This window comes from Pseudophryne corroboree, chromosome 10 (genome assembly GCF_028390025.1).
Source record: "Pseudophryne corroboree isolate aPseCor3 chromosome 10, aPseCor3.hap2, whole genome shotgun sequence".
NCBI classification, from domain to species: domain Eukaryota; kingdom Metazoa; phylum Chordata; class Amphibia; order Anura; family Myobatrachidae; genus Pseudophryne; species Pseudophryne corroboree.
The window spans coordinates 379,178,216-379,201,970 of NC_086453.1; the positions used below are offsets into that span (position 1 = coordinate 379,178,216).

The 23,755-nt window shown below is 50.1% G+C and overlaps 1 protein-coding gene across 10 annotated transcripts in view; it reads right to left on the reverse strand.

The window, feature by feature from the left end:
- Positions 1 to 23,755, reverse strand: part of GRAMD1B (GRAM domain containing 1B) — a 662,311-nt gene that overhangs the window by 17,839 nt on the left and 620,717 nt on the right. For 9 of the 10 annotated variants that reach the window (XM_063943811.1, XM_063943810.1, XM_063943812.1 and 6 more), the window contains 8 exons: positions 23,502 to 23,655; positions 21,993 to 22,170; positions 21,666 to 21,809; positions 21,366 to 21,484; positions 21,130 to 21,272; positions 20,311 to 20,414; positions 15,690 to 15,893; positions 2,585 to 2,669 (listed from right to left, as the gene is read on the reverse strand). In XM_063943811.1, the coding sequence (XP_063799881.1) occupies positions 2,585 to 2,669; positions 15,690 to 15,893; positions 20,311 to 20,414; positions 21,130 to 21,272; positions 21,366 to 21,484; positions 21,666 to 21,809; positions 21,993 to 22,170; positions 23,502 to 23,655 (1,131 nt within the window). The remainder of the gene's footprint in view (positions 1 to 2,584; positions 2,670 to 15,689; positions 15,894 to 20,310; positions 20,415 to 21,129; positions 21,273 to 21,365; positions 21,485 to 21,665; positions 21,810 to 21,992; positions 22,171 to 23,501; positions 23,656 to 23,755) is intronic. The other variant, XM_063943809.1, reaches the window with a different exon arrangement.

Sequence of the window (23,755 nt, forward strand, 5' to 3'; positions counted from 1 at the left end):
AAACTGTGAACACGGGGCAGTTGGTCACGAACAGTGAATTAGTATCAAAGTAATCACAATTGTCAACAATTATCACAGAAAAAAAAAAGAGAAAATGCAGGTGCACACTGAACACGAAGAACACTGGCAATGAGAACAATTATAATACACTCTGAAATTTAACATGGAGTAAAATTGAGGTCCTTAGCGTCATTTGTGGCCAAAAAACACCGGGCCCTAACATTCCTAAGGTTTAAAGTCCAGAGCACGGGACTCCTCAGGGCAGCACAACCCAACCGACCCCAAGACATCACACTACTGAGAAGCAGCAGTTTAAGTGTTAAAAGTTGTTACATGAATAAACAGCAGCTCAGTGCTAATAGTGCTACAAGCTAAGAACCTCAAATGTACTCCATGCTAAATTACAGAGTTTATTAGAATTGCTCTGATTACCAGTGTTTAGTGCACGCACCTGCATTTTCTCTCTCTCTTCTGCGTGGCACTACAAGTCTCAGCATGGTAGGACCTCTTATTATGTTTAGCATTAGGGTGTGCAGTCCAGCCCTCCCCCTTCCCTACACACTCTGGGCCTAATTCAGACCTGATCCCTCGCTAGGGTTTTTTGCAGCGCTGCGAGCAGATAGTCGCCGCTCATAGGGGAGTGTATTTTTGCTTTGCAAGTGTGCGATCGCATGTGCAGCCGGAGATACAAAAAAAAACTTTGTGCAGTTTCTGAGTAGCCCAGAACTTACTAAGCCGCTGCGATCACTTCAGCCTGTCCGGGACCAGAATTGACGTCAGACACCCGCCCTGCAAACGCCTGCGTTTCTCCAACCACTCCCAGAAAACGGTCAGTTGCCACCCACAAATGCCCTCTTCCTGTCAATCTCCTTGCAAACGGCCGTGCGAATGGATTCTTCGTAAAACCCATCGCCCAGCAACAATCCACTGTGTACCTGTGCATTGCGGTGCATACACATGCGCAGTTCTGACCTGATCGCAGCGCTGCAAAAAACGCTAGCGAGCGATCAGGTCTGAATGACCCCCTCTGGGCACAGCTGCTAACCTTCCATCATTTTCAGGACAGAACACATGTAACACGTATGTCCCTTGCTCTGGATGCTCGTTACACTATCCTGACATTCTCATATACATTACTATTTACTGATGTATTCAGTTAGAACACGTTCTAGCATTGCTCAGTGGCAGGGTGATGTGTCGTGTAGTACCAGTGCAGTTCCACAGGGGGCAGCGTGTGCCACTTGGACATCTGCCCAGCAGTACACATGCCGTATAATTTCTGCTCATATGATGATACGACTGCCATGCCGCTGGAAAATATTGTCACTCAGCACCCGGTGATACATCCCAATGAGATTGCAGTCAGTTGCTGCCATGATGACATAATAACAATGTCACGCCAATCCGGTATTACTGGCTAATGACATCATATGTCCTGGCGGACTGCTATTGGTTGCAGCACAACTGTAGAATTTGCGCCATTCTATTTTCTAAGCTTTGGCCGGTATTCAATTAGCCTCAATAATTTTTCGACCGGAAAAAAAAACGCTGATAGCGCGATTTTTCACCGATGGGCTATCCAATTAAAGTCCTTTTTTTTTTCCAGGAGATAACACGTGGGACCTGGGATAAGTATCCGGCCCCTTGTGTTATCGTCGGCTCTGACGGCTGCTTATCAGGGATTACGTTTTGGGTGGCTGAGGCACACTGTATGAAACATAATCCCCAATAAATGCCGGGTAGTGGGGCTAATTGAATAGCACCCAGCGAATGAATTAGCTGCAGTAAATTAATGCAGCGAATTAAATACCGGCCTTCGCCTTGTTTCTCTCTGTGTTACACTTTACCGTGCAGCATTCGGTGAGAGCAGTACAGGACTGTGGGCCCAATTCAGACTGGATCGCGGCAGCGGCAGCGATTGCCGTCTGAATCCCAATGTGGAGTGTGCATGCGCACCCAAGGAGCCCAGTGAGATGCTAACAGCATCTCTGGGCTGCGATTGCCTTTGCCTGATTGACAGGCATTAGAACGCCATTGGCAGGGCGTGGTCCGGACAACGCAGGTGTGTCCGGACCGTTAGGGGGGGGCGGGCCATGGCTGCGTGACGTCACACGCAGCCGCTGCGACCTGGGACCCGGCGGGTAGCGGCCTGCCATGTGCAGGAGCTGTACTGGCTGGGAGCTACTCGCCAGGTGCAAAGGCATCACCGCCGTGCGATGCTTTTGCACCTGTGCGAGGGAGGTAGGGCCTGACATGCGGGGCAGACTACCCCTGTGCTGAGCATCCTACACTACGCCAACGACATCTGGCCCAGCCGGACAGCACACAGAGCCAGGGAATACGGAGGAGACTATCACACGGCAGCTCAGACGTCTAGGGGGGAGGGAGTTGCAGTGTCTGATCCCCTTAGTAATATATATACAGCATCAACATTCTACACTACCGGACACATGACATTGTGCTCTCAGCCAATCAGCAGGCAGGACGCTGCGGCTTGCACAGCATGAGAATAAGCCCACTGTATAGGTAGTAACAGAAGTTACCGGCATATACACATACGTATATAATAGCAGTGGTAACGTACACGCAGCTGATCACCAGGAGGAGCTTGGAGATGCTCTGCAGATGGCTGTGCTTCTCCTCAGGAACGTGTCTGGTCTGCGTGGAGCCTAGAAGCAGATGAATAAAACGTTTACTAAACAAGCAGATAAACGTTAGAAGACAGCGGGGAAATACAGACAGAATAAATACTGAACAAAACAAAAAGAATAATTCTAAAAGCAATAATCTGAAAATCGTTTCACACATGGAATGGCCTTTATACACAAGAGCATCCGACACATGAAATGGCAGAATGTTGCTGAGTGGAGAGCAATGTGCGAGCACCCTCATGCTTTGCAGCAGCAGTAAAGTGTATCTGGCACACCCCAAGCGGCCTGCAGGCTTACTGTAGGTGTGACGTGAGTGTTATGTAGACGAAGGGTTTCGGAGGATGAGATGAGATTTGTAGCAGGCTGGAAATCACGTATCTCAATACTAAACTTATTGCAAATACATCGGCAAGCTTCCTTCCAGTACTGCTACTTGTAGTCTGTATTGTAACTGGCCTCTGTACTGTGCATACCCCTGACCACCCACCCACCTGAGATGTGCTGTATAATAAGGGGCTAATCACTGCAATTCAGGCACCAGCAATTAGCAACCACATCCGTTATTGTGCCAAGTAAGAGCCGCCCTAACATGACTGACAGACAATACCCTACAACATGACACAACACGGACAGCAGAGAAAAAGATGGAATGACTTTTCCAGACATGGACACTTTACACCTTTGGCTTCCTGTAAAGGTTCCCATGGTCTAAGGTCGCACATGGGGGGTCATTCCAACCCGTTCGCACGCTGTGGTTCATCGTTGCAGTGCGTATGGGTCAGAGCCGCGCATGCGTGGCGCCTGCAATGTGTACACGCGTTGTTGCCCAGCGACAGCAGTCGCCGGGCAACGACCAGAAGAAAGAGATTGCTAGTGCGATCGCAAGAAGAGTGACAGCGGAAGGCGTTCCAGGGCGGATACTCACCGTTTTCCGGGCGTGGAGATCCAAACGCAGGCATGTCCAGGCGTTTGGAGGGCGGTTGTCTGACGTCAATTCCGGGACCTTCATCACTGGATCCGTCGCACTGGGTAAGTAACTGCAGGGCTAGTTCTGTGCTGCACAAAACTTTTTTAGCATAGCCGGGTTACACTCCCCCATAGGCGGCGTCGAGTTGATCGCACGGGCAGCAAACAGTTGCTACGTGCGATCAGCTCGGAATGACCCCCATAGAGCAGACCTGAAGCAGTGCAGCTGGGGGCGAGGAGAAAACACCCTGACTCATTAAACCTACCGCTAACACAGGAGAGACCATTAACAGTCACAGAGATATATGTAAAGGGTAGAGACGCTGATCTAAACCCATGGAGAAAGATATATGACTTGGGTGCTTTACAGACTGCGCCCGTTGTATGTTGTGCAGAACATGAATGGAAACCTCTGTAACGTCACTACAGCTCCTGTCTGCATCGTCACGCTGTCCTGTACATGCTGAAAGGTTCGCTGACACTTGGTCTTGGCTCTGGCCATGTAATCACAGCAATGTGTGCTGAGCAGCTGTTAGATTAGTCACGCCAGCGTAACATCTACATACATATGCGTGACGTGTATTTCCGCGTTACAGTAACATGCTCAGTGCCCCTTCTGCAGGTTACACAAGGCCAGGGTGTGAGTGACTGGCAGCTGACTCCTGCGTTACCCATATACCTCTCTGCATCATCTGTAACTTCCCAGTTTGGACAGATCTGACCATTTAACTGGAGGCATGCTGAGACTTGTAGTGCAACACAGATAAAGAGAAAGAAAATGCAGGTACACACTCTAAACACTAAGAACACTGGGAAAGAACAATTATAATAAACGCTGCAATTTAACATGGAGTAAAATTGAGGTTCTTAGCATACAGTATTTTTTAGCAAAAATTATGCTAAAAACCTCAATTTTACTCCATGTTAAATAGCAGTTTATTATAATTGTTCTGATCGTTGCAGCCTCATTAATCCATTCCCCTCTTATTAACACTCATGAGCTTTTAACCTGTCTATGTACACTAACTATCACATCCTCAACCTGTCACCATAAGAAACTATCACACACCTCCTCCAGCTATACCTATCTCTCTCTTCTTCTGCTTCTACTAGCTGGTGACATATCCCCAAATCCAGGTCTCACCCACATACCACGCTCACATTCAGCTGATTCACAACGGAATGTAAATCCAACAAACTTTATCAACATCACATGTCTCCCATCTACCTCCAAGTCACTAAAATGTGCTTTATGGAATGCACGCTCTGTTTGCAACAAATTAACAGCTATTCATGACCTCTTCATTGCAAAAAAACTCAATATGCTAGCTACTGTATAACAGAAACATGGCTCACACAATCAGACACTGCCTCCCCTGCAGCACTGTCACATGGTGGCCTCCACTTCACACACACCCCCAGGCCTGGTAACAGTAAAGGAGGTGGGGTTGGAATTTTACTCTCTAAATCTTACACACACACACACACACACACACACACACACACACACACACACACACAGTTTTACCACCTGTTCCTTCACTCGCATTGACATCATTTGAAGTACATTCTATTAGGATTTAAACCCCTTTCTCTATGCATGTTGCAGCTGTCTATTGCCCACCTGGGCAACCCACAACATTTCTGGAAAAATTTTCTGCTTGGCTCCCTTACTTGTTATCCTCTGACATCTCCACCATCATTATGGGTGATTTCAATATCTCTATTGGCAGTCCACAATCTCCCCATGCCTCTAAACTACTCTCTCTAACCTCCTCTCTTGGCCTCTCCTAATGGACTGACTCCCCTACCCATCAGGAGTGCCACTGCCTTGATCTTGTATTCACCAGACTATGCTCTGTTTCTGAACTCACTAACACTCCTTTCCCTCTCTCAGATCACAACCTTATCACCTGCATGCTCTCCTCCGTTACTTCAAACTCAATGTCCCTGAAGTCTACTAAGCCTCCTCTAACCCGCAGAAATATTAAGGCTATTCATTTTCAACAACTATCTACCTCTCTGCAACCATTGCTCTCACCAATTTCTACATTCACCTCTCCTGAGACTGCTGTATCACACCTTAACCAAGCTCTAGAAACAGCACTTGATGAAGTGGCTCCAGCTACCCATCACACTCCACGTAGACTTAGATGTCAACCGTGGCACTCTAAATACACTAGACACCTACAAAAACTCTCACGTAAAGTAGAACGCCAGTGGCGTAAATCTCGTAGTTCAAGTGACTTTCTCACATATAAGACTGTGTACCACTCTTATTATAATGCTCTGGACACTGCCAAACATATTTCCAATCTTTCATCTCTGCTCAAGCCTCTAACCCCAAACGACTTTTTAATACATTTAAATCACTTCTTGTCCCTCACCCAACCCACCAGCCACTGTCAGTGCGCAAGATATTGCGTCCTATTTCAAGGACAAGATTGAAAAAACCCGAAATGAAATGGAACACTCTTCCACAGCCAGTGACCTGCTCAATTCCCTGCCTGAACCCTCTAACACCTTCTCTTTATTTGATCCCACAAATGAAGATGAAGTATCTGCACTCTTCTCATCTGCCTACTCTACTACCTCTCCTCTTGATTCTATACCCTCAAAATTAGTAAATCTCTTGTCTCCGGTGCTCATCCCAACCTTAACGAAAATCTGTAATCTCTCTCTGTCTACTGGTATCTTTCCTTCTCTATACAAGCATGCAGTGATTACTCCCATTCTGAAAAAAACAAAATTCTGACCCATTTTCTCAAACTATCATCCCATCTCTCAGCTCCCATGCCCCTCCAAGCTACTCGAGAGACTTGCCTACACTCGCCTCACACACTTTCTTAACTCACACAGCCTACTGGACCCACTTCAGTCAGGATTTCGTGCCCAACAATCCACAGAGACAGCACTGACTAAGGTAGCGAATGATCTGGTCACTGCTAAATCTAAAGGCCATTACTCACTACTTATTCTCCATGATCTCTCTGCTGCTTTTGACACTGTTGACCACTCTCTCCTCATACAGACACTACAATCCCTAGGTATTCAGGACACAGCCCTTTCTTGGTTCCTATCCTACCTATCTAATCGCTCCTTCAGTGTTCGTATCTCTGATTCCACCTCCTCTTTGCTACCTCTAGCAGTTGGAGTACCCCAGGGCTCAGTCTTAGGTCCTCTGCTTTTCTCTATCTATACCACATCTCTTGGCAAACTAATCAACTCTTTCGAATTTCAGGAACATCTGCATGCAGATGATACTCAAATCTACCTATCCTTCCCAGATTTGTCACCATCTGTATTGGGCCCTGTCTCTGAATGCCTTTCTGCCATTTCATCTTGGATGACATCTCGCCACCTCAAACCTCATATTTCCAAAACAGAATTAATTATATTTCCACCGGCCAATAGTAGTTACCAACCTGATGTCTCTATCACTGTTGAGAGCTTGGCAATCATCCCTACCCCACAAGCTCGCTGCCTAGGTGTCATTCTTGTCTCTGAACTGTCCTTTGTTTCCCACATTCAATCTGTCTCAGAATCATGTTACATACATCTAAGAAACATATCCAAAATATGACCATATCTTACACAAGACACAGCAAACACTCTAATCCATGCTCTCATTATCTCCCGCATTGATTATTGTAATAGTCTCCTGACCGGTATTCCCAAACATAGGCTCTCACCACTACAATCCATTCTGAATGCAGCTGCGAAGCTAATCTTCCTCGCTAGACGTTCTTCATCTGCTGATCCGCTCTGTCAGTCCCTCCATTGGTTACCGGTATTCTACCGTATTAAAATAAGAGGAGACATGGGCACTCTAAAGACTTTAGATGGGTGTGCACTGGCTCCTCCCTCTATGCCCCTCCTCCAGACCTCAGTTAAAGAACTGTGCCCAGAGGAGACGGACAGTGCGAGGAAAGGATTTTTGTTAATCTAAGGGCAAGATTCATACCAGCCACACCATTCACACCGTATAACCTGGAATATACTAACCAGTTAACAGTATGAAACAAAACAGCATCAGCCAGAGACTGATAAAACTGTAACATAACCCTTATGTAAGCAACAACTATATACAAGTCTTGCAGAATTTAGTCCGCACTGGGACGGCCGCCCAGCATCCTCTACGGACTAGGAGAAAAAGATTTACCGGTAGGTTTAAAATCTTATTTTCTCTTGCGTCCTAGAGGATGCTGGGGACTCCGTAAGGACCATGGGGATTATACCAAAGCTCCAGACCGGGCGGGAGAGTGCGGATGACTCTGCAGCACCGATTGAGCAAACATGAGGTCCTCCTCAGCCAGGGTATCAAACTTGTAGAATTTTGCAAAAGTGTTTGAACCCGACCATGTAGCCGCTCGGCACAGCTGTAATGCCGAGACGCCTCGGGCAGCCGCCCAAGAAGAGCCCACCTTCCTAGTGGAATGGGCCTTTACCGAATTTGGTACCGGCAATCCAGCTGTAGAATGAGCCTGCTGAATCGTGTTACAGATCCAGCGGGCAATAGTCTGCTTAGAAGCAGGAGCGCCAACCTTGTTGGCTGCATACAGGACAAACAGAGCCTCTGTTTTCCTAACCCGAGCCGTCCTGGCTACATACACTTTTTTTTTTTACTTCAATAGTTTTTATTGAGGGAGAAACAGTTTTTATGGGGTACAGAAAGAAAAAAGGGGGATAGTAACACAACATACTATGGATGTAGAGGGGGTGGTACAAGGGGAGGGGGGGAGGGAGCATCCAGAACAGATATGGGTACAGGTTCAATAAGAGCGAGCTCAAACGACATAGTAAATATCCAGCAATAGAAAGGTGGAGAAAAGGGGACAGGCTTCATACAGTAGACATAGGAACATTGTTAGGAATCATAAAACTTTGGTACGAGGAGCTATAAATGTGTTTCAGTCACGTTGCAAATCAAGATTCCAGCTCGAGAGGCCAAGACAGTTTGGTATGGAGAGTTAGAAGATAGAAATGTAAATGTAACCTTGCATTGCCCCGGATTAAAAGAAGAGAGACACATAACTGTACTAATATGGGGTGGCTACATAAACTTTTAAGGCCCTGACTACATCAAGAGACTTGGAATCCTCCAAGTCACCCGAAGCCACAGGCACCACAATAGGTTGGTTCATATGAAACGATGAAACCACCTAAGGCAGAAATTGAGGACGAGTCCTCAACTCTGCTCTATCCACATGGAAAATCAGATAGGGGCTTTTGTGAGACAAAGCCGCCAATTCGGACACCCGCCTCGCAGATGCCAAGGCCAACAACATGACCACTTTCCAAGTGAGAAATTTTAGCTCAACTGTTTGAAGCGGTTCAAACCAGTGTGACTTAAGGAACTGTAACACCACGTTAAGGTCCCATGGCGCCACTGGGGGCACAAAAGGAGGCTGGATGTGCAGCACTCCCTTTACAAAAGTCTGGACTTCTGGGAGAGAAGCCAATTCCTTCTGAAAGAATATTGACAGGGCCGAAATCTGCACCTTAATGGAGCCTAACTTTAGGCCCATATCCACTCCTGTCTGCAGAAAGTGGAGAAAACGGCCCAGGTGGAAATCTTCCGTAGGAGCATTCTTGGCTTCACACCAAGATACATATTTCCTCCAGATACGGTGATAATGTTTCGCCGTCACCTCCTTCCTAGCTTTTATCAGTGTAGGGATGACTTCCCCCGGAATACCTTTCCTAGCTAGGATTTGGCGTTCAACCGCCATGCCGTCAAACGTAACCGCGGTAAGTCTTGGAACACGCAGGGCCCCTGCTGCAACAGGTCCTCCCTGAGAGGAAGAGGCCACAGATCTTCCGTGAGCATCTCCTGAAGATCTGAATACCAGGCCCTTCGAGGCCAATCCGGAACAATGAGTATTGTCTGGACTCTTTTTCGTCTTATGATTCTCAGTATTTTTGAGATAAGTGGAAAAGGAGGGAAGACATAGACCGGCGGAAACACCCACGGTGTCACCAGGGCATCTACCGCTACAGCCTGAGGGTCCCTTGACCTGGAATAATACCTCCGAAGTTTCTTGTTGAGGCATGACGCCATCATGTCTATTTGAGGAAGCCCCCAACGACTTGTTATCTCTGCAAAAACTTCTTGATGCAGACCCCTCTCTCCTGGATGGAGATCGTGTCTGCTGAGGAAGTCTACTTCCCAGTTGTCCACTCCCGGAATGAAGACTGCTGACAGCGCGCTTACGTGATTTTCCGCCCAGCGAAGAATCCTGGTGGCTTCCGCCATTGCCACTCTGCTCCTTGTACCGCCTTGGCGGTTTACATGAGCCACTGCTGTGACGTTGTCCGATTGAATCTGAACAGGTAGGTCGCGAAGAAGAGTCTCCGCTTGTCGAAGGCCGTTGTATATGGCCCTTAATTCCAGTACGTTGATGTGTAGACAAGCCTCCTGGCTTGACCACAGCCCCTGAAAATTTCTTCCTTGGATGACTGCTCCCCATCCTCAGAGGCTCGTGTCCGTGGTCACTAGAACCCAGTCTTGAATGGCGAACCTGCAACCCTCTAGAAGGTGAGCACTCTGCAGCCACCACAGGAGAGACACCCTGGCCCTGGGGGACAGGCTTATTTTCTGATGTATTTGTAGATGGGACCCCGACCACTTGTCCAGAAGGTCCCACTGAAATGTCCTCGCATGGAACCTGCCGAAGGGGATGGCCTCGTAGGCCGCCACCATTTTCACCAGTACTCGAGTGCATTGATGAACTGACACTCTTTTTGGCTTTAACAGGTCTCTGACCATGCTCTGGAGTTCCTGGGCTTTTTCCGTTGGGAGAAAAACCCTCTTCTTTTCCGTGTCCAGAATCATGCCTAAAAATTATAGCCGAGTCGTTGGAATTAACTGCGACTTTGGCAGATTTAGGATCCAGCCATGCTGCTGCAGCACTCTCAGGGAGAGTGACACACTTTTCAGCAACTGATCTCTCGATCTCGCTTTTATCAGGAGATCGTCCAAGTATGGGATAATTGTGACTCCTTGCCTGCGTAGGAGCACCATCATTTCTGCCATTACCTTGGTGAAAATCCTCGGGGCCGTGGACAGCCCAAACGGCAACGTCTGAAACTGGTAATGACAGTCCTGTACAGCGAATCTCAGGTACGCCTGATGAGGAGGATAAATGGGGACATGAAGGTATGCATCCTTTATGTCTAGTGATACCATAAAATCCCCCCCTTCCAGGCTGGAGATCACTGCCCGGAGAGATTCCATCTTGAATTTGAACCTCTTTAGATACAGGTTTAGGGATTTGAGATTCAGAATGGGTCTGACCGAGCCATCCGGTTTCGGGACCACAAATAGGGTTGAATAGTACCCTTTCCCCTGTTGTATTAGGGGAACCTTGATAATCACCTGCTGTCGACACAGCTTTTGTATTGCAGCTAAAACTATTTCCCTCTCTGGGGGAGAAGCTGGCAAAGCCGACTTGAAAAATCGGCGAAGAGGCACTTCTTCGAATTCCAGTTTGTAGCCTTGGGATACAATTTCTATCGCCCAAGGATCCAAATCTGACAGAACCCAGACCTGGCTGAAGAGTCGAAGGCGTGCCCCCACCGACGCGGACTCCCGCAGTGGAGCCCCAGCGTCATGCGGTGGATTTTGTATAAGCCGGGGAGGACTTCTGTTCCTGGGAACTAGCCGTAGCCGGCATTCTTTTCCCTCTACCCTTACCTCTGGCGAGGAAGGAAGAGCCCCGACCTCTTCTGGACTTATGCGACCGAAAGGACTGCATCTGATATTGAGGTGTTTTCTTTTGCTGTGGGGGAACATAAGGCAAAAAAGAAGATTTACCCGCGGTAGCTGTGGAGACCAGGTCCGCGGGGCCCTCCCCAAATAAAACCTCACCCTTGTAAGGCAAAGTTTCCATATGTCTCTTTGAATCAGCATCACCCGTCCATTGGCGGGCCACAGGGCTCGCCTAGCAGAAATTGCCATGGCATTGGCTCTTGAACCCAACAGCCCAATGTCTCTCGCAGCCTCTCTCATATATAACGCTGCGTCTTTAATATGATCCAAGGTCAATAAAATGCTATCCTTATCTAGGGTGTCAATGTCAGATGACAAGTTATCTGCCCATGCTGCTATTGCGCTACATACCCATGCCGACGCTACTGCCGGTCTGAGCAAGGCACCCGTATGTGTATAAATTGATTTTAAGGTAGTCTCCTGTCTGAGATCAGCAGGATCCTTGAGGGCTGCCGTGTCTGGAGACGGTAGCGCCACCTTTTTGGACAAGCGCGTCAAAGCCTTGTCCACCCTCGGTGAGGATTCCCACCATAACCTGTCCTGTGAGGGAAAGGATACGCCATAAGAATTCTCTTGGGAATCTGCAGTTTCTTGTCCGGAGTTTCCCAAGCTTTTTCAAATAAAGCGTTCAGCTCATGAGATGGGGGAAATGTTACCTCAGGTTTCTTCTCCTTAAACATGCAGACCCTCGTGTCAGGCACCGAGGGGTCCTCTGTGATATGCAAAACATCTTTTATTGCAATAATCATATAATTAATACTTTTGGCCACACTTGGGTGTAACCTCGCATCATCGTAGTCAACACTGGAGTCAGAATCCGTGTCGGTATTAGTGTCTGCTACCTGGGACAGGGGACGTTTATGAGAGCCCGAAGGGCCTTGTGACACAGCCAAAGCCATGGATTGACTCCCTGCTTTTTCTCTGGACTCTGCTTTGTCCAATCTTTTATGTAATAAAGACACATTTGCATTTAAAACATTCCACATATCCAACCAATCAGGTGTCGGCGTCACCGACGGAGACACCACAATCATCTGCTCTACCTCCTCCTTAGACGAGCCTTCCACTTCAGACATGTCGACACACACGTACTGACACTCCCACACACACTGGGATATACAATTATGGGGACAGCCCCCCAATAAGGCCCTTTGGGGAGACAGAGAGAGAGTATGCCAGCACACACCCAGCGCCAATGGACACTGGAATAAAATCCCAGACTGTACAGCGCTCTTTTATAGAATAAATAATACACTCACTGCCCCAATTAAATGTGCCCCCCCCCCTCTTTTTTTGCCCTCTGTACTTGCTCAGCAGGGGAGAGTCCGGGGAGCAGCTTCTCTGCAGCTTGCTGTGGAGAAAAATGGCGCTGGTTAGTGCTGGAGGATCAAGCTCCGCCCCCTCAACGGCGGGCTTCGGTCCCGCTCAAATTCTTTATACTGGCGGGGGGTTTTCAATATACTGCCTCCGCAGTATCTAATATATTAGCCAGTGTCCCTTGAGGTTAATATCGCCCCCCTTGCGGCCTGCACCCGTACAGTGCTTTCTGTGTGTGTATGTGTGGGAGCAATGGCGCGTAGTGTTACCGCTGTGCGGTACCTCAGTGAAGATCTGAAGTCTTCTGCCGCCTGTGAAGTCTTCTTTCTTCTTATACTCACCCGGCTTCTATCTTCCGGCTCTGTAAGGAGGACGGCGGCTCGACTCCGGGACGAACAGCAAGGATGACACCTGTGTTCCGACCCTCTGGAGCTAATGGTGTCCAGTAGCCTAAGAAGCAGAGCCTATCAGTTAAGTAGGTCTGCTTCTCTCCCCTCAGTCCCACAAAGCAGGGAGACTGTTGCCAGCAGTGCTACCTGAAAATATAAAACCTAACAAAAGTCTTTTCAGAGAAACTCAGTAGAGCTCCCCTGCAGTGCATCCAGTCTCCTCTGGGCACAGGATCTAACTGAGGTCTGGAGGAGGGGCATAGAGGGAGGAGCCAGTGCACACCCATCTAAAGTCTTTAGAGTGCCCATGTCTCCTGCGGAGCCCGTCTATACCCCATGGTCCTTACGGAGTCCCCAGCATCCTCTAGGATGTAAGAGAAATATAAAATACTTTTACTTATATACAAGGCTATTAACCAAACTGCACCAACATACATCTCTTCACTCATGCCAAAATATCTCCCTACCCGACCTCTCCGCTCTGCACAAGATCTGCGTCTCTCATCCACACGTATTACTTGTTCACACTCAAAATGACAGGACTTTATCCGTGCTTCACCCACTCTGTGGAATGCCCTCCCACGCACAGTAAGACTCACCTTTAGTCTCCAAACCTTTAAATGTTCCCTGAAAACTCATCTCTTCAGACAAGCCTACCAAATTCCAGACCCACCCACATAACCTTCAGTGCTTCCCTATCCAATTACATCCCCTCTGTACAGTACACATAACATCACATATCTTGTCTTTCTTTACTCTCACACCCTCCTGACACTTGGCCAACATTGCGGGGTGATCATATCATACAACCCATTAAGAACCTAGCAATCTGGAGGACCATTATGCAATAGGCAGCATCTAACCTTGTGTATCAATGCCTAATTCCCTATAGATTGTAAGCTTGCGAGCAGGGCCCTCCTACCTCTATGTCTGTCTGTTTTTACCCAGTTTTGTTCTATTACTGTTGTTGTAATTGTAACGCGCCACGGAGTATGCTGCGCTATATAAGAAACTGTTAATAATAATAATAATAATCCCAGTGTTCTTAGTGTTAAGAGTGTGCACCTACATTTTCTCTTTTTATCTGTGTGGAACTGAAACCGAAACAAGAATTTTAAAACACACCCAGTGTTATACAGACATGTACCCCGCTGACATAATGCTGCTTGCTCCAAATTCAGACTGATCCCATCTCCATCAAAGCAGTTTGCAATTTAGTCCAAAGTGGCGTCTAGCACCGGATACTCTATGAAGTGGCGTCTAGCACCGGATACTCTATGAAGTGGCGTCTAGCACCAGATACTCTATGAAGTGGCGTCTAGCACCAGATACTCTATGAAGTGGCGTCTAGCACCGGATACTCTATGAAGTGGCGTCTAGCACCGGATACTCTATGAAGTGGCGTCTAGCACCGGATACTCTATGAAGTGGCGTCTAGCACCGGATACTCTATGAAGTGGCGTCTAGCACCGGATACTCTATGAAGTGGCGTCTAGCACCGGATACTCTATGAAGTGGCGTCTAGCACCGCATACTCTATGAAGTGGCGTCTAGCACCGCATACTCTATGAAGTGGCGTCTAGCACCGGATACTCTATGAAGTGGCGTCTAGCACCGGATACTCTATGAAGTGGCGTCTAGCACCGGATACTCTATGAAGTGGCGGCTAGCACCGGATACTCTATGAAGTGGCGGCTAGCACCGGATACTCTATGAAGTGGCGGCTAGCACCGGATACTCTATGAAGTGGCATCTAGCACCGGATACTCTATGAAGTGGCATCTAGCACCGGATACTCTATGAAGTGGCGTCTAGCACCGGATACTCTATGAAGTGGCGTCTAGCACCGGATACTCTATGAAGTGGCGTCTAGCACCGGATACTCTATGAAGTGGCGTCTAGCACCGGATACTCTATGAAGTGGCGTCTAGCACCGGATACTCTATGAAGTGGCGTCTAGCACCGGATACTCTATGAAGTGGCGTCTAGCACCGGATACTCTATGAAGTGCCGTCTAGCACCGGATACTCTATGAAGTGCCGTCTAGCACCGGATACTCTATGAAGTGCCGTCTAGCACCGGATACTCTATGAAGTGCCGTCTAGCACCGGATACTCTATGAAGTGGCATCTAGCACCGGATACTCTATGAAGTGGCATCTAGCACCGGATACTCTATGAAGTGCCGTCTAGCAACGGATACTCTATGAAGTGCCGTCTAGCACCGGATACTCTATGAAGTGGCGTCTAGCACCGGATACTCTATGAAGTGGCGTCTACCACCGGATACTCTATGAAGTGGCGTCTAGCACCGGATACTCTATGAAGTGGCGTCTAGCACCGGATACTCTATGAAGTGGCGTCTAGCACCGGATACTCTATGAAGTGCCGTCTAGCACCGGATACTCTATGAAGTGCCGTCTAGCACCGGATACTCTATGAAGTGCCGTCTAGCACCGGATACTCTTTGAATTGGCATCTTGCACCGGATACTCTATGAAGTGGCATCTAGCACCGGATACTCTATGAAGTGCCGTCTAGCAACGGATACTCTATGAAGTGCCGTCTAGCACCGGATACTTTGCATTCTCCTGACCTGCTACGTGTCGTACGCGGTGTTGCCTCTCCTCGTCTGTGGGTGTGGTCACCGGGCTGAGTACCTCCTGTAAATGGGGAATGCGTAGGTGACCATGGGGACGCTTCCTGCGCCGCGTAGAGGTGATCTTGGTGCTCTTGTCTTTGGGGGACTGCCGGTGAAGATCAGACAAGTATGCAGTCTCTGCTTTGGTCAGTTCATTCTCTGAAAGCACAATGTGATACCTCCAGTTACATTCCCACCAGTGGCACTGTACCCACTCCACAGAGCGTATCCAGACATACCAGACGTTCCGTGCACTGAGCCTATATTCCTGCCACCCAAGGAAGCACTGCAGACACTGACGCAGGAGTCCCTACTTACCTATATCAGTGTTTCCCCAACCCTAACAGTGCATGTTCCCATACTGCATGCTGGGAAATCATTATAAGATAGAAGGCTGGGAGGGAAGGGGTGTAAGAGATAGAAGGCTGGGAGGGAAGGGGTGTAAGAGATAGAAGGCTGGGAGGGAAGGGGTGTAAGAGATAGAAGGCTGGGAGGGAAGGGGTGTAAGAGACAGAAGGCTGGGAGGGAAGGGGTGTAAGAGATAGAAGGCTGGGAGGGAAGGGGTGTAAGAGACAGGAGGCTGGGAGGGAAGGGGTGTATGAGACAGAAGGCTGGGAGGGAAGGGGTGTGAGAGACAGTAGGCTGGGAGTGAAGGGGTGTGAGAGACAGTAGGCTGGGAGTGAAGGGGTGTAAGAGATAGAAGGCTGGGAGGGAAGGGGTATAAGAGATAGAAGGCTGGGAGGGAAGGGGTGTAAGAGATAAAAGGCTGGGAGGGAAGGGGTGTAAGAGATAGAAGGCTGGGAGGGAAGGGGTGTAAGAGATAGAAGGCTGGGAGGGAAGGGGTGTAAGAGATAGAAGGCTGGGAGGGAAGGGGTGTAAGAGATAGAAGGCTGGGAGGGAAGGGGTGTAAGAGATAGAAGGCTGGGAGGGAAGGGGTGTAAGAGATAGAAGGCTGGGAGGGAAGGGGTGTGAGAGATAGAAGGCTGGGAGGGACAGTAGGCTGGGAGGGAAGGGGTGTAAGAGATAGGAGGCTGGGAGGGAAGGGGTGTGAGAGACAGGAGGCTGGGAGGGAAGGGGTGTAAGAGATAGGAGGCTGGGAGGGAAGGGGTGTAAGAGACAGAAGGCTGGGAGGGAAGGGGTGTGAGAGATAGAAGGCTGGGAGGGAAGGGGTGTGAGAGACAGAAGGCTAGGAGGGAAGGGGTGTAAGTGATAGAAGGCTAGGAGGGAAGGGGTGTAAGAGATAGAAGGCTGGGAGGGAAGGGGTGTAAGAGACAGAAGGCTGGGAGGGAAGGGATGTGAGAGATAGAAGGCTGGGAGGGAAGGGGTGTAAAAGATAGAAGGCTGGGAGGGAAGGGGTGTAAGAGATAGAAGGCTGGGAGGGAAGGGGAGTAAGAGATAGAAGGCTGGGAGGGAAGGGGTGTGAGAGATAGAAGGCTGGGAGGGAAGGGGTGTGAGAGACAGGAGGCTGGGAGAGAAGGGGTGTAAGAGATAGAAGGCTGGGAGGGAAGGGATGTGAGAGATAGGAGGCTGGGAGGGAAGGGGTGTGAGAGATAGAAGGCTGGGAGGGAAGGGGTGTAAGATAGGAGTCTGGGAGGGAAGGGGTGTGAGAGATAGGAGGCTGGGAGGGAAGGGGTGTAAGAGATAGAAGGCTGGGAGGGAAGGGGTGTAAGAGATAGAAGGCTGGGAGGGAAGGGGTGTGAGAGACAGGAGGCTGGGAGGGAAGGGGTGTAAGAGATAGAAGGCTGGGAGGGAAGGGGTGTGAGAGATAGAAGGCTGGGAGGGAAGGGGTGTGAGAGACAGGAGGCTGGGAGAGAAGGGGTGTAAGAGATAGAAGCCTGGGAGGGAAGGGATGTGAGAGATAGGAGGCTGGGAGGGAAGGGGTGTGAGAGATAGAAGGCTGGGAGGGAAGGGGTGTGAGAGATAGGAGGCTGGGAGGGAAGGGGTGTGAGAGATAGGAGGCTGGGAGGGAAGGGGTGTGAGAGATAGAAGGCTGGGAGGGAAGGGGTGTAAGAGATAGAAGGCTGGGAGGGAAGGGGAGTAAGAGATAGAAGGCTGGGAGGGAAGGGGTGTGAGAGATAGAAGGCTGGGAGGGAAGGGGTGTGAGAGACAGGAGGCTGGGAGAGAAGGGGTGTAAGAGATAGAAGGCTGGGAGGGAAGGGATGTGAGAGATAGGAGGCTGGGAGGGAAGGGGTGTGAGAGATAGAAGGCTGGGAGGGAAGGGGTGTAAGATAGGAGTCTGGGAGGGAAGGGGTGTGAGAGATAGGAGGCTGGGAGGGAAGGGGTGTAAGAGATAGAAGGCTGGGAGGGAAGGGGTGTAAGAGATAGAAGGCTGGGAGGGAAGGGGTGTGAGAGACAGGAGGCTGGGAGGGAAGGGGTGTAAGAGATAGAAGGCTGGGAGGGAAGGGGTGTGAGAGATAGAAGGCTGGGAGGGAAGGGGTGTGAGAGACAGGAGGCTGGGAGAGAAGGGGTGTAAGAGATAGAAGCCTGGGAGGGAAGGGATGTGAGAGATAGGAGGCTGGGAGGGAAGGGGTGTGAGAGATAGAAGGCTGGGAGGGAAGGGGTGTGAGAGATAGGAGGCTGGGAGGGAAGGGGTGTGAGAGATAGGAGGCTGGGAGGGAAGGGGTGTGAGAGATAGAAGGCTGGGAGGGAAGGGGTGTGAGAGATAGGAGGCTGGGAGGGAAGGGGTGTGAGAGATAGGAGGCTGGGAGGGAAGGGGTGTGAGAGATAGGAGGCTGGGAGGGAAGGGGTGTGAGAGATAGAAGGCTGGGAGGGAAGGGGTGTGAGAGATAGGAGCCTGGGAGGGAAGGGGTGTATGAGACAGGAGGCTGGGAGGGAAGGGGTGTGAGAGATAGAAGGCTGGGAGGGAAGGGGTGTAAGAGATAGAAGGCTGGGAGGGAAGGGGTGTAAAAGATAGAAGGCTGGGAGGGAAGGGGTGTAAGAGATAGAAGGCTGGGAGGGAAGGGGAGTAAGAGATAGGAGGCTGGGAGGGAAGGGGTGTGAGAGATAGAAGGCTGGGAGGGAAGGGGTGTAAGATAGGAGTCTGGGAGGGAAGGGGTGTAAGAGACAGAAGGCTAGGAGGGAAGGGGTGTAAGAGATAGAAGGCTGGGAGGGAAGGGGTGTGAGAGATAGAAGGCTGGGAGGGAAGGGGTGTGAGAGACAGGAGGCTGGGAGGGAAGGGGTGTAAGAGATAGAAGCCTGGGAGGGAAGGGATGTGAGAGATAGGAGGCTGGGAGGGAAGGGGTGTGAGAGATAGAAGGCTGGGAGGGAAGGGGTGTGAGAGATAGGAGGCTGGGAGGGAAGGGGTGTAAGAGATAGAAGGCTGGGAGGGAAGGGGTGTGAGAGACAGGAGGCTGGGAGGGAAGGGGTGTGAGAGACAGGAGGCTGGGAGGGAAGGGGTGTAAGAGATAGAAGCCTGGGAGGGAAGGGGTGTGAGAGACAGGAGGCTGGGAGGGAAGGGGTGTGAGAGATAGAAGGCTGGGAGGGAAGGGGTGTGAGAGATTGAAGGCTGGGAGGGAAGGGGTGTAAGAGATATAAGGCTGGGAGGGAAGGCGTGTGAGAGATAGGAGGCTGGGAGGGAAGGGGTGTGAGAGATAGAAGGCTGGGAGGGAAGGGGTGTGAGAGATAGAAGGCTGGGAGGGAAGGGGTGTAAGAGATAGAAGGCTGGGAGGGAAGGGGTGTAAGAGACAGGAGGCTGGGAGGGAAGGGGTGTAAGAGATAGAAGACTGGGAGGGAAGGGGTGTAAGAGATAAGAGGCTGGGAGGGAAGGGGTGTAAGAGACAGGAGGCTGAGAGGGAAGCGGTGTAAGAGATAGAAGGCTGAGAGGGAAGGGGTGTGAGAGATAGAAGGCTGGTAGGGAAGGGGTGTAAGAGATAGAAGGCTGGGAGGGAAGGGGTGTGAGAGATAGAAGGCTGGGAGGGAAGGGGTGTAAGAGACAGGAGGCTGAGAGGGAAGGGGTGTGAGAGATAGAAGGCTGGTAGGGAAGGGGTGTAAGAGATAGAAGGCTGGGAGGGAAGGGGTGTGAGAGATAGAAGGCTGGGAGGGAAGGGGTGTGAGAGATAGAAGGCTGGGAGGGAAGGGGTGTAAGAGATAGAAGGCTGCAGAGTTCCGGGGTGCAGGAGGCAGAAGGTTAAATAGGTCAGCAAGAGCAGCTGATCTTGACAAAGCTTTCATACCTGTACAAAATACCAAGCAGTAACTTTGCTAGCTTGCTATTGTGCTTTTCAGCCACGTCTATATAGGAGCATAGGCTGCTTTGTTTCTGTTTGATTTGGCAACACAAAGCTGATTGTTTGATACAACTGCACCCCTAGCAGAAAGCACAGCACAGCTGCGTCATGCCCTAGCACAACAAGGATATATAAATATACAAGATATAGTGATATATTCAGTACACACTGCAGGATGACTTTTACAAGCCGAATAATAAAGTGCACCGTGAGAGGAACGTCTGCTCTGGAACTGACTTGGCAAACAGAAATAAACATGTAACTGTTATTATAAGGCGGGTAGGGCCGGGGCGTCGGCTAATAATAGCTTTCTCCTGTTACAGTATTAGTGATACGAAGCACGCACTCACCCAAGTGGTGAAAATATTCATCAAGACCACTCCAGAAGTTTTTCTCAATAAAGGTTTTGACGAGCCCCCACGGCTGCTTCCGGTAGCGAAGCTCTGTGGAGATCCTATAAGGCGGCAATGTAGAGAAGGTTATACATAGTAACGCGGATACAGATGGCGCCACATTTATCTTGGCTTCTCTGCTGCACCTAGGCGCACCAAGGCTTATTAGCATAAGCCCTTCATCTATTGTTCTCAGCTGCAATACAATACAGAGAGAACAATACAGCAGGGAATTAAGTCATTACAGCAGGGGATTAAGGGGGTTATTCCGAGTTGATCGTTCGCTAACTACTTTTTTCAGCCGTGCAAACGCATAGTCGCCGCCCACGGGGGAGTGTATTTTCGCTTTGCAAGTGTGCGAACGCCTGTGCAGGCGGGCGGTAGAAAAATAGTTTGTGCAGTTTCTGAGTAGCTTCCGGTCCCGGAATTGACGTCAGACACCCGTCCTGCAAACGCCTGGACACGCCTGCGTTTTCCCTACCACTCCCAGAAAACGGTCAGTTACCACCCACAAACGCCTTCTTCCTGTCAATCTCCTTGCGATTGGCTGTGCGAATGGATTCTTCGTTAAATCCATCGCTCAGCAACGATCAGCTTTGTACCCATGCGACGCGCCTGCGTATTGCGGTGCATACGTAGTAGAGACCTGATCGCTGCGCTGCGAAGAACCCCTAACTCCGACTGCCCAGTTACTCCTATTAAAGGCCAAGATAACGATGGCTCCATCTGTATCTATAGTCACCGATATACACACACGCATCTCCAGTCTGGCTGTACCTTAGCCGACTCTTGTTCCGGGCCACCCTGGTGAGCGTGTAGCGGTTGATGGTGTAGAAGTAATCGTGGTACGGTATATCGTGTGTCAGCACCTCTGCGTCAATCACATAACACTCACTCTCCTGGCTGGCCTTGTAGAGAGTCTGCAACACAGAAGAACGGAGGGAGATCAGGTACACAGGACAAGGAGACAGGTGGAGACGTCGCCCCCCATTTACATCGCATACCCCGCTGACCTGAGTCTCTGTGACTGTGGCTGATTTAGGGGCCAGAGGATTAGTTAGTGCAATGGTGTATAAAATAACCCGCGTCTGGTTTCCGTTTTCCTCCTTCTTCCATGGGTGGAATATAACTTCTGGCGGTAAGAAGAGAAAAGTGTCAGGCTCTAGAATCCTGCAGGGTGCTATGACCAGAGGGATGGACACTACACATCGGTAACAAGAGAGATGTAACACACAAGAGCCATAGAAACTCCGCAACATACACAGACCCCGGAGGTCTGAGCTACACACAAACTCCACCAGCCAAGGTCTCACCCGAGAACCGCCTTCGCTCCATGAAATCCCTTTGGAACTGAGATTCGCTGAAGAGGAGGCTGAACAGCTTGTCCACGCTGAAGCTGAACACTTCATTGATGTACTGCCGGCCGTTCAGGTCCTCGTAGAAGGATTGCACTTCACCTGCGTCAGGAACACAATCCAATCTTACTGACTGTAACACCGCCTGCGCCATAACCTCCGCCATCACATTGCACTGCTGTACTCCCTTCTAGCGTCTTACAGTCACTCTTTCTCCCCACCCACGTTTGTCCAAATTACTACACCCGGCGACGCTGCCGGTCCGTCTCCCCTTCGCGCACTCACCTTCATCGTGGGTTTCTGAGGAGTCGCTGAGCTCGGTCGGTAAATCCTCATTGTCGTTGAAGTCTAGAGACGGAGACGTGACGGGAGGAAGAAGCTCCACCTTCTGCTCCTCTAAGGTTGCAAACAGCATCTCCCTCTCTAACGAGCTGTCCAGATCGTCCAGGATACCCCCGTCAAACTGTCGGGAGAGACAGGATTACGCTTAGAACATATTTCACCTCGATTAGCTAAAACAAAATAAATAAGAATAACACAGCATTCAGAGGTGTCAATTACTTGAAGCCCGAGGTGCGTGGCTTCATCACCCAGTGTCTTGCGCAAAATGTGCTGGGGGCGTAGGACCTTGGACCCTCTCCAAAAGGAGAAGGGCCCCGTTACTCCCCACCCCCTCAGAGCCAAAAGGCCTACTGAGGGGAAAAAAAGGTCTGTGGGTCCCTCCTTGCCGAAGCGCAGAGGGACCCTCGAGTATCCCCGGGGTTGGCTGAAGCTTCCGCCTGGAAAACGAAACAGTCTCCAGCCCTCCCCAAAAGGAGAGGGCCTCGACAACTAGGGGCGAGGGTGGCCCATAACGGTCTCACCTAAACCCCACCAAAAACGTGACAAACACACGAAAAACACAAAAAAGTGCAAAACAGGTGAATAAATAAATAAGTGTAATACTGTACATCCAGTACACTCTGGGCACGTTTAGCACACAGACACTGAAAAGACGTCCAGACGTGTGAGCCTGCACAAGTCCTTGCCTGACTGGGAGAGAATACATGCAGTAGCGGATCTTGCTACGGGCACACAGGATTTTTGCCCGGGGCGTCGCCTTCTGGAGGGAGCCACCGCCGCCATCCGGAGGGTGCCACCGCCGTAGCAAGATCCGCTACTGGTCGTGCCCCCCGGTGCTGTGCTGTCATAGCTGTGCGGTGTGCGATGCACCGCACGGCATTGTGGGAGCGGCACATAGACTCTAGTCGTCATGATTGACCTCTAGTGTCTATGCTGTGCTATGGGAGAGACGTCATGACGTCTCTCCCATAGAGCAGAGGAGCGGCGCCGGCGGCCGGAGATGGAGGTAAGCAGCGGACGGGAATCAGGAGCGGGGATGGTGAGAATTAATTATTATTATTATTTTTTTGTAAGTGGCAGAAACGGGGCACAACTCTACAGGGGGCACAAACGGGGGCACACCTCTACAGGGGGCACAAACAGGGGCACAACTCTACAGGGGGCATACCTGACCACGCCCCTTTATGACGCCACGCCCCAATTTCCACCCGGGGCACCACAAGGGCAAGAACCGTGCCTGAATACATGTTATACTAATGAGCAATGCAATAATACAGTATGGTAGCACAGGACCATGAAAGCACTGCACAACTCCTGCATTTCCAGAGCATCAGACAAGAACCATCCGACATTGCAGAGATCCGGAGACATTCAGCCATAACAGCAACCGCCCCGTCACCTCCTTGTGGCCGCCTGTCAGTGGAAATGCAGGTAAACAGGACAGGTACGTACCAGAGGGGCCTCGCTGCTGGTGGTGGACGGCAGATTACTGCTGGTCAGAGACGGGTCCTGCAGGTTGCAATTTGTTTCTGGTTTCAGCTCGCTGCTACTTTTAGAAGAATTGTCATTTATTTCCACGTCCTCCACTGGAATTTCTTCACAGAATCTAAGTACAAAAGACCATATAAGTAACACACATACAGGTAAATCCTCACCTCTAACCGAGTCCTCTAAAGCAGCCACCATAAGTCAAGAAAACGGTGGAG